The 17,831-nt window shown below is 42.6% G+C and overlaps 1 protein-coding gene across 8 annotated transcripts in view; it reads left to right on the forward strand.

Moving 5' to 3' along the window:
* The window catches only part of PRR5 (proline rich 5), a 114,342-nt gene extending 102,045 nt beyond the window's left edge, over positions 1 to 12,297 (forward strand). For all 8 annotated transcript variants that reach the window (XM_061582396.1, XM_061582395.1, XM_061582393.1 and 5 more), the window contains 2 exons: positions 5,795 to 5,933; positions 10,043 to 12,297. In XM_061582396.1, the coding sequence (XP_061438380.1) occupies positions 5,795 to 5,933; positions 10,043 to 10,596 (693 nt within the window). In that variant the 3' untranslated portion in view covers positions 10,597 to 12,297. The remainder of the gene's footprint in view (positions 1 to 5,794; positions 5,934 to 10,042) is intronic.
* Positions 12,298 to 17,831: the final 5,534 nt, after the last annotated feature.

A 17,831-nucleotide genomic window follows, 5' to 3' on the forward strand; every position in this document is an offset into this window, starting at 1 on the left:
TTCCAAGATAAGGTCTTTAATGGTGGGTCCGTAAGTGACTGTGGAGGCCAATTCTAGATCCACACAGCCTCCTACAGTGAGGACATAGGTTTCCAGATGGAAGACAGTTGCGATGAGGATTTGCTTGTCGTGCCTTCCGCTTATCTCTTTTGTCCCTTTCGCCCTGTACTCATGCTTCTTCAAAGTCCATAGCACCTTTGATAATAGCTGACCTCCAATTGGGACGCTCATGGGCCAAAACTTCCCAGGTCTTGATGCTTATGTTACATTTAGGTAATTATCTTTAAGAACATCTTTAAACCTCTTTTGCTGTCCACCAATACTCTGTTTTCCATCCTTAAGTTGGGAGTAAAGTAGCTGCTTTGGAAGATGGTGATCAGGCATTCGAACAACATGGCCAGTCCAGCGAAGTTGATGTTGAAGGATCTTTGTTAGGGTGGTAGTCTTTGCTTCTTCCAAAATGCTAACATTAGTCCATCTGTCTTCCCAAGTAATTTGCAGAATTTTCCGGAGGCAGTGTTGGTGGACTCTTTCAAGAAGTTGGGAGTGGTGTTTATAAATGGTCCATGTTTCACAGGCATACAGTAAGGTCGGTAGTACAATGGCTTTGCAAATAAGCATTTTGGTCTCCCTGTGAATATCCTGATCCTCCAATACACTGCGCTTCATTCAGGAGAATGTCGCACTCACAGAGCTCAGACGATGTTGGATTTCAGCATTGATGTCAGCTTTTACAGAGAGATGGCTGTCAAGATAAGAAAAGTGATCAACGTTCTCCAACATTGCATCATTAAGCTGGATTGATGATGCTACAGAAGGACTAGTTCGCACCTGTTGATGAAGCTCTTTGGGTTCTTTTTATATTAAGAGAGAGCCCAAGCTTTTCATATGCTTCTGCAAAGACATTTAGGATAGTTTGAAGATCTTTCTCTGAATGTATAGAGACTACATTATCAATGGCATATTGAAGTTCTACGACAGAGGTTGTAATTACCTTACTTTTTGCTTTCAGCCTACTGAGATTAAAAAGCTTTCCTTCTGTTCGATATATGATTTCCACACCAGTAAGACGTTTCCCCTCAATAAGGTGTAGAATCATAGCAATGAAGATAGCAAATAAGGTCAGAACGATCCTGTTTTAAAACATCCCTGTTTTATGGCTGATCCAACTCTGGATGGATCGATCTGAAAGCCATCGTTATCCAAAATTGTCGCTGTCATGTTGTCATGAAGGAGTCACAAAATATTCACAAATTTATCAGGGCATCCAGTTTTCAGAAGGATGGTCGAGAGAGAGGTTCGATTCACAGTATCAAAGGCCTTAGTCAGATCAATAAATGCCATATATAAAAATCGATTCTGCTCCTGGCATTTTTCTTGAAACTGTCGTGCAGTGAAGATCATGTCCACTGTCCCCCTGGAAGGGTGGAAACCATTTTGGGATTTGGGGAGGATATCTTCTGAGATAGGTAGGAGGCAATTTGCAAGGATCCTTGTTAGGATTTTACCTGCAGTAGCAAGAAAAAAGATGCCTCAATAGTTCCCACAATCTGTTCTATCACCCTTCTTGAAAAGAGTGATAATTATGGCATCCCTAAAGTCTTCCGGGATCTCCTCCCTCATCCAGATTTTTCGATGAGCTTATGAAGTTATGTAAATTCAGGCCCACCTTCTTTAAAGACTTCAGCAGGAATCCCATCAGGTCTACTAGCTTTGTTATTCTTTATTTGATTAATGAAGCTTTACTGACTGCATCCAAATTAGGGGACTTATGACTTAGCTGTAGACACCTCCACAGACATAGATGTTATGGTTCTGCTGTTGCACTACCTGATGATTAAAGTAACTGAAATCTGCCCAGTCTGCTGTAGGAAGACAGGCAAAGTAACTTCATGGTTTCGCATCTCCCCTAGAGATGTATAGCCTGGATAACACTAGAAAGATGGAACCCCAGCATCAGGTAATAGTACAAAGCAAGAACATATAGCCAGGTACTCTTCACGATTAAGGCATTACTAAACTGCATTAAGTGGTCATGAATATGCATTTTCTGCCTTGGATCAGATCAAGGTCCAGCATTCTTTAGCATACTTTACAAGAATCCCAGCAATCAGCAGATGGTAGGTGTCTACCAGACATTGACTAGCGGTCCACCGGTGGGCTTTAAACCAGCTTCTGCCTGGCCCTGGCTTAGTGTGAGGCAGAGCCAGAGAGTTCCAGGCAAAAGCACTAGACCAGTCTACTAGCAGATTTCAGCTGCTTCCTTTTACTGGAACACTCAGCCAATGACAGGAGAGCAGATAAAGAGTTCCCATCTGTGTATAATTCTAACTCAGCGAGGACGAACTGAGGAGTGAAAAACACCTCACTAAACACAGGGTTACTGTGAATTTCTTTGACAGACACAATACAAAACATCATTGTTATCACAAATGTACACTATTTTATGTTTTGGTCTGATAAATTCCAACACAGTGCGTGAATTGTACAGAGGACTAGTTCATGGTTCAATGGAATTTATTGGAATTTTGTTTTAAGTGGGAAATGAAAAATACCGTCACACTAATTAAGGAACTGGGCTGTAATCTTGCATTCTGCTTCTCAGAACACAGAGCTGCTCTCAAAGAGAGAGGTGTATTTCTAATCCTCCTCTCTCAAGCTGCCTCTGCACCATGTATGTCAGCCATTCCCCAAAGTAGACAGGGAATTTGTGTCAGTGGAAGACTTGCCTATAATGACTCTAGAAGCATCCTGAAGCTCATTCTTCCCATGCAGCTGGATGTTCCTAGGAGGTGAGAACAGACTTCCAATTGACTTATGGTGCCAACTTGAAATAGCAGTGATGCATATAACCCACTGGACAAGGAAGGAGAGGGTTATAATTGACTGCAGTGGTAGGAGCTCCACAGTCTACCTTCTGTGCATGCATAGTTAACTCACTTGTACATCAGTGGATAACAGAAATTCACTAGAAATCAGTGTTCATTTAGTGGCAGTGCACTCCAGTGTTATGCAATAATTAATTGAGAATTGCTACAATCTAGACTGAAATATTCATCATTGGCCAGCATAAAATGGCATTCTAAAATAATTTGCAAGGAGTGGTTATGTATGTATATACACAAACTATGCTATATATTTTCCATATTTAAAATCAAAAGGAACAATCCCTTCCCAGGAAATTCTGGAAGATCTATGACAATAGTTGGTCAGGAAAGATTGTGCAGGTGGTTGTGGCAGTAGATTGTGCCAAGACAAGAGACGTCATGGCTCTTATGAAAACTAAAGGAATAACAAGCTTCTGCCTCTATATGCTGAAAAAGTGTCCCATCACAGCGGATGGCTGCTTAGCTACAGACAAAACCCAGTAACTCTAGCACCATTTTCCATGGTAAAATATGCCACCCACTCAAAAGGCAGAACCAATAACATGCAATGAGAGCCACATAAGGGAGGAACTAGCTGGTTTGCAAGCCACACGTGGGCTGAAGTTTGCTCAGAAACATTGTTAGACTGACAGGTTCATAAATATGAACAAATTTATTGCCCACAACTGACAGTGCCGAGTAAAGTAAGGGAAATAAATAGCCAGTTCAAGAGCCAGGTAGTCCAGAGGACCCACAAGCCTATCAGTATGGGAAAAGAAATAAATGAATACAAGCTTCATTGTGGATATTTAGAAAATTTCAACGGCAATGAAAGATTGATTTTAGTTAGACTTTGAACAAGAATTTGGGCTAAATAGTTGTACTTCTTTCACTGGCATAAAAATGCAAGGACAAGGTCCAAGTGGCTGAAATTGCCTGATACGTTAATGAAGAAGGTTGGCACTTTTTTACGTGTTCTGCCGCTGCTTCTATACCTTAAATAATAAGTTGATACATGAACCGAAGGGCACAGCTAGATGAGATGGCATGAGATCCATAATTGGGCAACCTGCAGTTTATTTTTCAGTTAAAAGTTGCAGAGGCAGAGGTAGGATCTGGGCTGTGCTTTAGGGGAAGGGTTAGCCCTTTGCCCCATCACAATCAACCCCCTCCAGCTGGAACAGGCATTCCTCCTGCAGCATGAAATGTGCAAATACCCAGTATGGCATCTGTATGTTTTCCCTTCAGGGGCAAATTGCAACTTCTGAGTTGGGGGTGGAAGAGGGTTAATAAAGAAGAAAGGACAGGGGAAAGGGTTAAAGTCACCCTGCCAGAGTTGGAATGGAATGGAATGGACTACCTTCAAATCAATCCCGACTTATGGCTTTCCTATGAATAGGGTTTCCATGGTAAGCGGTACTCAGAGGGGGTTTACCATTGCCTCCCTCTGAGGCTAGTCCTCCGCAGCTGGCTGGGGCCTGCTCAACTTGCCACAGCTGCACAAGCCAGCCCCTTCCTTGCCGCAACTGCCAGCTGGGGGGCAACTGGGCTCCTTGGGACTATGTAGCTTGCCCATGGCTGCACAGGTGGCAGGGCATGTAACCCCCGAGCCACTCACTGTGGGGATGATCTTTAGCTGGCCTTTTACACCCAGGAGACGCGAGCGGGGGTTTGAACTCACAGACTAGACTCCCAGCCAGGCTCTCCTCCCCACTGTGCTATACCAGCTATAACAGTCCCAATTTAAATTGAGGGCCTCTTCCCTGCAGCTGCTTTAACTGTAAAAAAAACAAAAACACAAGAGATGCAATCACAGATTTTGGGGCATCTCATCTGGTTAGACCCCACACAGACAAACCTTTTCCCGTCCTCTTATTTCTGGACCAGGAAAAGGTTTGCCAGCTTAATTTCTGCATGTCAAAGGCACAGGAATAGGACTGGTAAAAAGCTTGCAACCCTGTTAATGAAATAGTAGAGTTCAGGGAAAATAACTGTTTAGTTTATTAGAAGAGTTTGTTTCTCAACTTCCTTCACACAAGGACACCCATAATAGTTGGGCATGGACATCTTGTATAGGTTACCACGTAAATAAAGGAAACTCAGTAACAAACTTTCCTCTAGCTGCTGATGATTGCAAACAAGATTGCTGAGGTTATAACTTTGTCCTAAACAGCACAAAGACAATCCTTGTATTGCACTGACACCTTGTGGTCCATGGCAGTAGAGCAGTATGTCTATGACTGGCCTATTCCGCATAAATGCGTGGGAGTCACAATGGGGCATTGCATTCTGAACAAACTGCGGGAAGAGTTTTGAATGTGGGGCTGTCTGCTACACAGTGGAGAATATAGGGCTGGAACCAGGGCTTATCTACAACGTGGTGGCCTCTCTTGTGCATTTCTTTGTTTAATACATTCATATCCCACCTTTCCTCCAAGGAGCTCAGAGTGGCATACATGGTACTTTCCCCCTTTTTACCCTCGCAACAATCTTGCGAGGTAAGTTAGGCTGAGAGAAAGTGACCAGAGATTTACAACCTTGTCCAACACTGTAATGCTGCCACACCACCTTGGCTAGAGATGCCCAGACCAGTAGGGAGTGCAGCTGTATATAACACAGAACATGGGACTGGCTCACTGGTATCCACAAGCCAGGCTGATTCTGGGCTGTTGTGTGTATGTCCAAGCTTTAGTTGTTTGCATTTCCTTCTTCCTTCCAGCTGCCCCAAAAGCACAGGCAACCAGAACATAATTCATAGGGTTCCTTCTTTGATCTTTGCAGCATGTGACACACACGCTGTAATTAAACAATGCATGTCAGCCCAACAGTTACATTTCATAGACAAGTATGCCAACTTTGTTTTACATTGATGAATAACAAATGTGGAGCATTAATATTAATGTTTTTTTCACCCACGTGTTTTTCAGAGTGTCCATGAATCAAAAGGAGTGACTGAAGACTATTTAAAACTGGAAGCTTTGTTACAGAAGGTTGTTTCACCTTACTTGGGTACATATGGCTTGTACTCCAGCGATGGGCCTATCACACACTCTTCATGCATTTTAGGTAACACTGATATGATCTTCTAAAATACATTTATGTGACACAACGGTAGGGATGGGGAGAAATAATCGCTAAATCCGATTTATGACCGGATTTTGACATAATCTGACAGTCGACATTGTTTTCAGACCAGCACTGATTTCTTGGCTATTATCGGCACATTAAATATATAAAAAAATCCACTCCAAATTTTACGTTATTATCTTCGCAATCAGCTTTCTTCTAAGCTGATGCATTCTTAATTCAGTAGAACAAGTACCTACAGCATAAGCATTTTCATTAGCAATTTCTTTGCGGCAATTGCACAAACAAGCGGGAACAAACAAAAATGACTGATCGGTACTGAAGGCCAGACTGTTAAAACTCAAACAGATAGGATCCAGCTACCTAACCCCATCCCTACACAACAGTAGGTTCAGCAAAGTCTTCTGCACCCTAAAAATGTGGTAAATGTAAATGTACTGCTTTCAAGTTGATTCTGACTTATGGCGACCCTATGAACAGGGTTTTCATGAGGCTGAGAGGCAGTGGCTGGCTCAAGGGCACCCAGTAAGCTTCATTGCTGTGTGGGGATTCGAACCCTGGTCTTCCAGGTCGTAGTCCAACACCTTAACCACTACACCGGTATTGTTTATAAAACATGCACGTATTCTAGCTGGGATTACACAACTCCACTAAAGTTAAAGTTAGACATCTGTTTAAAATGCCCTCCTTAACCACCTTATCCAGGAGATTTCACTTGGATGACAAACTGAGCTACATGCCACGTGACTGCTTTCCTGGGAAACTATGAAGCTAATCTGTGGTAAGCAAAAGATGCATTTGGTAAATCTCACTTGGTGAACTTAGTCCAGAACCAAGGCTGAGGCTGTGAGGTTTACCAACTTCTTGCCAGTCACCTTCCCAGTTTACTGGGAACATTGTAGAGGTGGTAGGTGAGGCTGGAGAACGTCATATCAAACAAGACCTAACATTCAATAGATGTCAGGAAAGAGCCTCTGACACAGGTTTTGTCTGGTACAAGCATGTGAAAACCAACATGCAGAATGCTTCCAGCTTATAAAGAGCAAGACCAGTTGGCTGCGAGAGAGAAGCAGGGATATCCTGGAGGATATGTACCTTTCTTTCCCCAAGATGCTTCCCCTGATCTCAGCTTGGGTGCCCTACAGCACCCAGTCAGAAGTGTGGGAAGCTGTTTTATTAATATAAAATTATTTATCCCCATCTCTTTGTCACAGCAGTCTTTAATTTTGGGGCTGTGACTTACAAGTGGCTAACAATCTGACGTCTGACATTGCAAACCAGCAGTGCTGCTGCATTTTTCCCATCTTCTGTGCCACAGATTGACAGGGGATATGGGGTGAAAAGAAAAAGCCATGCGCAGCAGAGAAAGGGAGGGAGAACTTAAGATAGATTCCAATGTGGTTTACAAAAAACAATCAAGCCAACATTCTGGCTAGGCTGCATAAGGTAGGAAGCATAAGGAAGTTTAAAAAAAAGGCCTTTTTAATGCTATTATGTTAACTCTTAAATGTAAAGGTGGATCCTGGCTATGGAAAAGTTGCTGGTTACTCTATTATTACATCCTTTTTGAAAACCCTCCCACCTCCTAAAGAGAAATAACTGGAATGTGCCACCTTGTGGCCAGTCTGAAACAGCATTCAGCCAAACAGTCTAGCAAGCACTTTGAAGCTTAAAAGATGTGAATAAGATAAATTTCTTGGCAGGAGACCACTGCAGTCCCATCTAAGTTACTTCAAGGATGAAGAGGATAGAAGAATATGAATGAGCTCATAAGTATTTATTTTTTAAAGTTGAAGCTGATAATAGAAGTCAGAAAATCCCCTAGCACAGATGAAAAGATAGGCTGACCTCAGTGTGGCAAGGTCTCCTTTTTTTGTTTCTTTTAATAACAGTCCGCATAGTCCCCTGATGTATGTTAAGTTTATAAAATGATAACATACCCATTTCTCCTAACAGTTTAAGCTTAATTAATCTGTGTTAGGTGATCCTGAGTTGGTAAGCTTGTTGAAAAGACTACCTTAATAAACTTTTTTTAGCAGCTAGCAGAATCTTCATGGTCCATCAGAATGGAGCATTAAGTTTTTGTTTCCTATGGGGAAAGATATAATTATATTCCTGGTTCTAAAAAAAATAAACTTTGCTAAAATGTAACTTTACAATTAAAACTATCAAGGAGTCTAACTTTTTAAGATGTGCCTGATTCTCTTGGAAGGAGTGCTGGAGAGACAGGAGTTAATGCACAGTGATACCCAGCTACTCTTGTACAATAGAATACTTTTATCATGTCGATTCACACATGTATGTTCATTCCTCATTGTTTGTATGATCAAGTGACAGTCTGCATGTGTGAATCCACCGTCACAGATTAATCACTGCAGGCAGACCTTTCAGCTCACTTAATGTCAGTTCTGATACTTTTCAATTGAGAGTTCATGAGGGTCATCAAGTGTTGACAATCAAGTGACAGAGATGATAAAGCCATTTATTTGCATTTCCAAAGCAGTCCTATGTTTTTTTCAGGGCTCCTTTGAGTGTTGATTTTATATGGGCAGCGCGCACACTTCTGCTTATCCTGGAAATATTTATTTCATGGAAATATTTTGTTTTACTTTGTACACCCTGTTGCTATTTGATAGCACAGAATGCAATTTATGAATGCCTTTGTAAAACAAGAACTTTAGAACTGCACATTTTAAACCAAATTATATACATTTTAAATCTATCCTGTAGCATGTATTTGTAGTGGTATACATTTGTATATGTGGTGGATAAATGTTTATAGGCATGGATGCATCATAAGGTTAAACAAGTTGTGCATAATAATATGGATTGGATTAAAATCTGTAATCTCTCAGTCCAGATAATCGATATTGTAAAGCACTGTGGGATGTTGTGGTAGTTGGTGCTGGCATTGGTCACAAAGCTTCTACTCAGAGCTGGCATAGCAACTTAATCTGTTTCCCTGACAGTTCCTTACCTCATAATTTTCACCTTTTTTTTTTTTGTCTTTCACACAATGTAGAAGCCAGTTCCAGAAATATAACAAAATATAGTGAAAGTTTAGTGCTTGTTTCCATGATAAATGATTCCAGAAATAATTCTATTTGCACACCCCAAATTCTGGTAAATTGTGGGAGTTTTGTGCTGTTATTTTCCCGCAGTCTTGCTATTGTTGCTCACGTGATCAGATTGAGTGCAGTATCCCAGCATGCAATTTGCTTCCGCTCCCCCCCCTTTTTTTTACTTCACAAAAACTGCCAATATTCCAACTTAGGCGTGGGTAGGAGTTCTCCACACACACCCCACAAAAATGTCAGAAGTGAAAGAGGGGTTGCATGGAGATATGTCAAGATACACTTGTGCAGTGAATTATAGGGAAACTACAGTGTGCATGTGTATAATGGGTGAGTGATAGAAACAAGTTGTTCGTTGCAGCAGTGTGAAAGACATTTAGCGCAACATGGCGGTGTATTGGTCAACAAGCCGTGATTCCTGGTTCTGCAGTGTGAAAGGAATCTTAGAAATAGAGACAGAAGCACTACCATTATAATCTGTAGAACTAACACAATAAGCCCCATGTCTGAATGCAGCCATAATGTTGCAGGGGAACAGGGTAGAGAGAAGGTTGTTCTGCTTAGAGGGTGCTGCTGCTGCTTATGTCCAACAGGGGCAAGCAGAAGAACTTGAGGAGAAACAGTCGAAGAAGCAGAGGGCAAGAAGGCAGGGTCCTGGCATGGCAACTGTCCAAGCACATACAGCCAATCACACACACCAAATGCCTGAACCTGCAGTTCCTCTTGTATGGGTCAGGCTAGTTTAGGAAAGGAGGGATGGAACGGGGAGCAGGAAAGAGGAGAAAGCCAGGAGAGGAGTCTGAATATGTAGGGAAAGCTAGGGGAGAATGGAAGGATAGGTACACGTGAAACAGGTGAGGAAGCCTGATGTTTCTGTATTGATTTAACATAATCAGCCCACTATTTGGCCACAGCTCTATTGTGATAGTGGTGATTATAATAATGGTAGTAATAACAACAAGAAAAATGCAGTGCAGTGTAAAGATTTTAATTGGTCTCTATGCTTTTTATCAGAAAAACGTTTCTTCCGACGATCTAAATCGGGGGACATCCTTGCCAAGAACCCTGTGGTGAGATCCAAAAGTTACAACAATCCTTTGCTGACCCCAGTAGCTGAGTACGAAACCGAGGGTGCAGCCCCCAATGGCACTGGCATCCGAAGACACTCTGTTTCTGAAATGACGTCCTGCACAGAGATGCAGGGCTACTCCAATCTCACAACCATCACAGACAATGGCTCAAAGAGCTCCATGGTCACCATGAAGAATTCGCAGCCAGGAGAGTCAGAAAGGCTTTCTGCCAGCTCGATGCAGTGCCCTAGCAACCTGAATGCACCTGAACAACAAAAAGGACTCTTTTACCCAAGAGATGACCAAAACAGGGCATTTGAGCTGGCCAGGGACTCAGACTTGATTGCCATAGCCCCTACAGCCAGCCCTGAGAATATAGTGGACCAAATTTTGGAGTCTGTCGACTCAGATTCTGATGGGATTTTCATTGATTTCAGCCAAAGCTGCTCAAGTTCATCAGGGTACAATGTGGATGTGAGCAGGCAGAGTATTCTCTGAAGGATTCTAGATAAGAATCCTAGTTTGTGCTTAGGAATACAGGAAAGCCTCTTTTATCTGGATGGTGTTAGAAGGTAATCAGAAAATACTGAATAGTCAGAAAATTCAGATAAAAAGGGTGCTTCTCAGACCATTGGGACATGAGAGGGACATACAGAAAAAGCGGATGATCATGGTTTAGACAATGGTAATAAACACTGAACCTTAGTTGTTGGAAAGTGTCCCTGTTCCACAGATTTCTGAGGAGCTTTGACAGGCCACATCAGCCACAGGCCAAGCCCATAAAAGCAACACTCGGTTCCACAAGTGGCCAGCCTGGGGCACAGGTGCTACATGGGGAACAGGCAAGGGAGCATGGACCTGGGGTCTCCAGCCTGCCTCTGCTCTGTTAACACTGCTGCCTATTCCCTGGATCAACAGACTGGAGGCAAACTACAATAAACTACCTAGCATTGTGGAGTGGACAGCTGCGTGTGTACTGTAGTGCACACTAGACTTGCACTCATTCTCTGGACTTGACTTGTGGCACATTTTCCAAAAGGTTTGGCCACGTGTTTTATTCCCTTCCCATTCTTCTACCTCTTAGGACTGATGTGTAGATTACCTACATGGAATGGGTTGTGTCCCAGTAACATCAGTGAACAGGAATCATGTGCAACTCGCAAATGTGATTACTTGTTTGGAAAATAGTAACATCATTCACCTAGCCCACGTGGTTCCTGCTGACAGATGTTATCAGTGTGGTTTGGTGGGACCTAAACAGATGGATTGGTTCTCACTCCTAAAGGAAAGCATATGAATTGGGCTGGAGGATGTGTCTGTGTGAGAATCTCCTGGGTTTCCAATGCAATGCTTTAACCTAAAACTGAAGGAAGAAATTTCAGAAGAAGCAGGATTATTGAGGAATCGGGGAGAATGAGTCCTCAATGGTAGTGCAAACAAGCAGGAAACCAGTGTGGGGAGAACACTGTGAATCAGATGCACTGAAAGAGCAAATCAAGGGGCAGGTTAATGTGCTCATGCACACAGTTTGATTTACCACTGGATTACTGACACCCAATGGCATGTAGATGACTGTTTGAACTGACCCCCTTAAAAAGCTGTGCCAAGTTAGTCACAATTAACTTAAGCCTCATTTGTTTTAATTGGGACTTAGCCACTCACTTCAATTGGGGTTGGGGCCATTAAATTTGAGTGATATGAAAGTTCTATCTATGGTACTTGATCTGTGATGACCCATTCATACTTTAGAAGTCATCATTTAATGTTGCAGTCATCCTGTAGAGAGCATGCATGTGTGAACCAGCCTGCAACACACACACACACACACCCCTGAAAATGCCCTTAGACATCTTACTATCTTTGTATATTCCCAAACAGGAAACTGTTTCCTTTGTCAAACACTGTTGTTAAGTACACATTTCCCACCATGCTACTGAAGTCTCTTGAATGGCAATAGCCCCCCTCACATTTTATCACTTCCAAACATAAAAGCAAAAACCAGGCTCTTTGAAAGTTAAGATTTCTTTGGGATTCAGAAGTAAGAAACATTTGTTTTTATTATAAAGAGATTGTGCTGGCTAATAGAATCTGATGATTTATAATGACCTTTTTTATTTTTCTCAATACGTCAGCGCTCCCTTTACCGATCAGTGACTGAAAAGTCTAAACAGAATTGAAATAAATAGTGTGCTATATAAATAGTATTGTTGAGAGCCTGTTTCCTGAGTGTTTTGTACAAAAGCCACATGAAATAATTGTATGAGCATGGTCTTTAAAATAATATCCAATTACTTGTGAAACACAGCCAAAAAGGCATTTTGCTTGTGCTAGTGAAAGCCTTGCTCCAGATCTATACATAGAAATCCATCCCATTCCTGCTTTGTATATACCATGTGCACTCCAGTTACTCAAATTGGAAAACTGGGCTTTATGAAAAGTCACTCATCTCTCCCTTTGGCCCTCCATTAGTGGCAGTGGTGGGTAACCATGTTTGTGATTGCATCTCTAAGTCTCCTGAATGTTCTGGATACTGGCCTAATATAAGTCAGGGTACGAATTCGATTATATGCAGCTCTTCTGTTTCAGAGAGCTAGAAGTGAAGTGGAGCACCAGTGCTAGCTTCTCTGCAGGTCTATTACTGCTGCCTTCTGCGAAGGGTGAGGGAGGGAGGTTAGCATGGTGCAGGCACACTGGGGGGAGTGTCAGACTGAGACAGACGAATCTGTCAATTTCAATTTCCATCTGTTCTTTTCATTTTTCCAACCTTAAATTCACTTCACCCCATTTATTTGTTTCTGTGTTTATTATTTGATTTATATCCCGCCCTTCCTCCCAGCAGGAGCCCAGGGCGGCAAACAGAAACGCGAAAAACACATCTAAACACGCTGAAATACACCAAAACAAAACAACTTTAAAAACATTTTTTTAACTTTTAAAACATCTTTTAAAAAGGGTTCAAAAACATTGTTTTGTACAAAAAACATATTAAAAAGCAATTCCAACAGACGCAGACTGGGATAGGTCTCAACTTAAAAGGCTTGTTGAAAGAGGAAAGTCTTCAAAAGGCTCTGAAAAGATAACAGAGATGATGCCTGCCTAATATTTAAGGGGAGGGAATTCCACAGGGTAGGTGCCGCCACACTAAAGGTCCGTTTCCTGTGTTGTGCGGAACTGACCTCCAGATAAGATGGCATCTGCAGGAGGCCCTCATCTGCACAGCACAGTGATCGACAGGGTCTTTAAGGGATAAGACGGTCTTTCAGGTATCCTGGTCCCGAGCTGTGTAGGGCTTTGTACACCAAAACTAGAACCTTGAACTTGGCCCAGTAGCAAATGGGCAGCCAGTCCAATTCTTTCAGTAGCGGGGTGACATGTTGGTGATACCCTGCCCCAGTGAGCAGCCTCGCTGCCTCAGTTTGCACCAGCTGCAGCTTCCGGACCAACCTCAAAGGCAGCCCCACATAGAGTGCATTACAGTAATCCAGCCTGGAGGTTACCAGTGCATGCACAACAGTGGTCAGGCTATCCCAGTCCAGAAATTTCAACATCAATTTCTGGGTTTTTCTTGCAAAAAGTCTGTGTGTATTTCTCCTAATGCTTTTTGAACACCAATTTGCCTAACATACATTTTTGCAAGCAATTTTCCCTAATGTAGTTTTGTACATTATTTTCACTAGTATATGCATTTTTGAGCCCACCTTTTGGTTGGAGAGCTGCATCACAAAATACAGAGAAGTGTGAATTTCAAAAGCTGTGTTTCAGTGCATTTACTGGCCCAGGAAATGTGAATTAGGTAGATTCATATGAAAATGTGAAGGAAACAAACATTTTCCCTGTCTTCATTTCATACCAGTCTTCAACTCTTGAGGGCCCACTTTGACAGGTGGGCAGGGCAACCCATCTGTCAGTCATCTGATATCAGATGACTGATAGATGGTTTGTCCCACTCACCTGTCAAAGTTGGTCCATGAGAATGGAGGGTCTGCTTCACTAGCACATTCCCTGCAGCCCCAGCAGGATTGAACGTTCCACTTACCAGCTGATGAGCAGAGGGTTCAAGCCTGCTGGCTGCAGGAGTCCACCATCACATTACTTGCAGGGAACATGATAGTGAAATGGCACCCAGCAGGATTGAACCACCCACCCATACCTGTAAACTGCCATTACTGAGCAACATCAGCTGATGGACAGGTAGGCATGGTTTGGGGAAATGGCTTTTCAGTGCAACTGTTCTAGGACATAACTTCATTTATCCAAGTTCAGGAACACCTGTAGAGCTTCACTGAAAACATGATTCACCCTCAGAGTTCTTTGGGTTAAACCCTGAAGTACTACCAAGATGTAATTCTCTGCTTGACTTTCCACTCTCTCTTCCCAACCCCCTTCCTAGGAACTGAAAATGCCACATAAGTCTTAAGGTGATATACATAGACAATGCTAGACAATAAATTCATGTAGCATAACTTTGTGGAATAATTTTAAGGTTAACTGAATCTTTATTGCATATCAAAATTTAATGCACCATTTATGTTTCTGACTGAAGAGGAGCCCTGGCAAACCTAAAAACAGTACTGCTGAATAATATTGCATAGCTTAGGAAATTGGGTCTTAAGAGACATGGGGAGTAGCAAGAGGTTGCAGGGAAAAGCCCAAAGGCCACACCTTGATAGCTGATCTGAGGTTCAAGCCCCAGCATTTCCACTTGATTGTAGTAAGGCTGGGAAAGGCCTCTGCCTGACACCCTGGAGAGCTACTGACTGGCAGAAGAATGGGGTGGACCATATTCATATGAGGGAAAAATTGAAGAGCACACATTAGATCAGTGTGGCCCTTGATCAGTCAGAACTGCACACCCCCTCTACTTAAATGACAATTTGGTTTGGCCCCCAGCAACCTTATCTAATTTTCACCAGAGTGAACTACAAAAGTCCCTACAATGTTAATTTTAAGGAAAGGAAGTAGTGTTATCACGTTGGAAGCACTAGAGATACTCTACTTAATGTTCTGTGTCTTTGGGGGATTTTCTAAGCAATGCCCAAGCTGTGCCTATGCACATGTGCTTCATAAGTGGGAAGTGTTCACTGCTAGATGGCACCAACTTAATTACAAAACCTAATTACACTTCCACTCTTATCTGGAGAACAGAGTTGCCCTGGAAACGCAGAAGCTGCCCATCGCCGCATCCTACTCTGACACTTGTCTTGGGAAAAACCAACCACCCAACCTGCCTTTGCCCATCACATGGGGGGGGGGGAAAGCTAGTAGAGAGGAATCCATATATACAGAGATGACCTCATGAGGCATGGTGAAGTGGGAAGGAGGAATGCTTAGGTGGCAGATATTAGGCCTTACTAAGGGATTTCCTTTATATATATTTATTTTTCACATTTTTTTAAAAAAAGTTTGGTGCCTCTCAGAGATGGCAGCAGCAACAAGAAGACAGATGCTCTTTCCCAATGCTGCTGGCTGGCTGGAAGTGTCATCACAAATGTGTGTGTTGTGGACCTCCTCCTTCTGGCCTCAGGTTTAATATTTGAAAGAGGATTAGAGAAGAGAGCTCTTTTTGCCAGAGCTTCCCTGCTGCTGCAACCAATTACAGTAGGGCCCCGCTTTACAGCATTCCGCTTTACAGCGTTCCGCTGATACGGTGGCTTTCAATCGGGATATTCACCGTTTTAAAGCCAATTTTGCCATTTTGTGACATTTTGCGACGCTTTCGCGTCATTTTCGTGCAACGCAGCCCATTATAGTCTATGGGGTTCCACTTTACGGCGATTTCCGCTTTACAGCGGGGGCCTGGTCCCTAACTCGCAGTATTAGCGGGCCCCTACTGTAACAAGAAATAAATGCTAACACCCAAAGGTAAATGGAATGCCTTCAATTTGATCCTGAGTTATGGGCGACCCTATGAATAGGGTTCTCATGGTAAGCAGTATTCAGAGGGGGTTTACCATTGCCTTCCTCTGAGGGTGAGAGGCAGTGACTGGCCCAAGGTCACCCAGTGAGCTTCATGGCTGTGTGGGGATTCGAACCCTGGTATCCCAGGTCGTAGTCCAACACCCTAACCTACTGGTTATTATCAGTATATCAGGACTGGAATGTGTTAATATACTTTATATCCCCAATTACACATTATATGCAAATATATATGTAAGTAGGTCATCACTAGAAGGATATTTCCAAAGAACTTGAGCCTAGAATGCCATGGGAAGGTACTCAAGGTGCAGTTCCCAAACAAGCAACCTGGGTTATCCTTGAAACCTCCCAAATGGTGAAAAAACAGGAAATGTCTTGAAAGGGTGACCACAAGGCTTTGTGTTTCCTTTAAGAATGTAAGACGAGCCTGCTGCATCAAGCCAATGGTTCATCTAGTCCAGCATCCTGTTCTCCCAGTGGCCACCCAGATGCTTGTGGGAAACCCTTCAGCCCTGAGCACAAGACCACTCTGCCCTCCTGGGATTTCCAGAAACTGGTATTTGGAAGCATACTGCCTCCAACCACAGAAGCAGAGCATAGACATCATGGCTAGTAGCCACTGATAGCCTTATCCTCCATGAATTTATCTAATCCTCTTTTAAACCATCCGAATTAGGTTCCAAACTAAGGCAAAAGAAAACAACAAACATGGAGAGGAGGAACAAGGGTAAAGGAGATGGCAACTAGCTGGAGTTGGAACAATCTATACTAGGAGAAATCCAACCTGAGACACTCAAGTGAGGAGGGGACCTATAAGACTGAATGACATTGTCTCTTGGGGAAGAACTCTTATAGTTCTGCTTCCTGAGAAAGAGGGCTGACCTAGAACAAAACGTGAGTGATCTTTAATAAGTGGGGGAAGATTGATTTATTGGTTTATTGATTGATTGATTGATTGATTGATTAAATTTCTATACCGCCCCATAGCCGAAGCTCTCTGGGCAGTTTACAACATAAAAACAAATACAATATATAATATACAATTCATATTCAGTACAATTAAAAGGAAAAATACATCACGTTTTAAATAAACATAACTAAACAATAAATCTCAACAATGTACATAACATGACAAAATAAATAAACCGAACATAAGTTATAAAACTATCTAAAACTATTCTCCAATGTCCCATTCTGCTTCTCCCCACCTAACCCCATCTTCTGTTACCGATGGCACTATAAACATTTATTCCATTGTCTTCTTTCTCCAAGACAACCCCAAGATGAGTCCAAGTGCGACACAACACTGAGGCGCTGCCTCAGGCAGCTCTTCTCCTTCATATACCTGGAGCAGAAGACAAAAATAATGGAGGCAGAGTAGGCAAGTGGCAACAGCTGCAGCTGCACCCAGAGTCCTTCCAAACACACACTCACACAGATATTTTCCCACCACAGGGCATTTAGGATACTCTCTAGGGGCACACATCACAGGCACTGGCACTGCATAAGAATGAAACTATGGGTACCATATGCAAAAGTGAATAGGAAGGCTAAGGTCTGATTGATCTTCACCATGAGTGCCTCATGCAAACATGTTGGGTGCAAAAGGGGTTTAGTATACAGACCTGGGTGTGGGGGTCCTAATGTTTACTAATGTATATGACTATTGTTTGATTTACCAGCTGAGACAGTGCTTTTGGGGAAAGTGCTCTTGCTCTGATCAGGTTTATTGAATGACCATATAAGAGGAGAGTGGCTCTGTGCAAAAAAAAGTAACGCATTTGCATACATCCGTAATCCCTACACCTCACGGGCAA

Source organism: Rhineura floridana, chromosome 8, assembly GCF_030035675.1.
Source record: "Rhineura floridana isolate rRhiFlo1 chromosome 8, rRhiFlo1.hap2, whole genome shotgun sequence".
Lineage (NCBI taxonomy): Eukaryota > Metazoa > Chordata > Lepidosauria > Squamata > Rhineuridae > Rhineura > Rhineura floridana.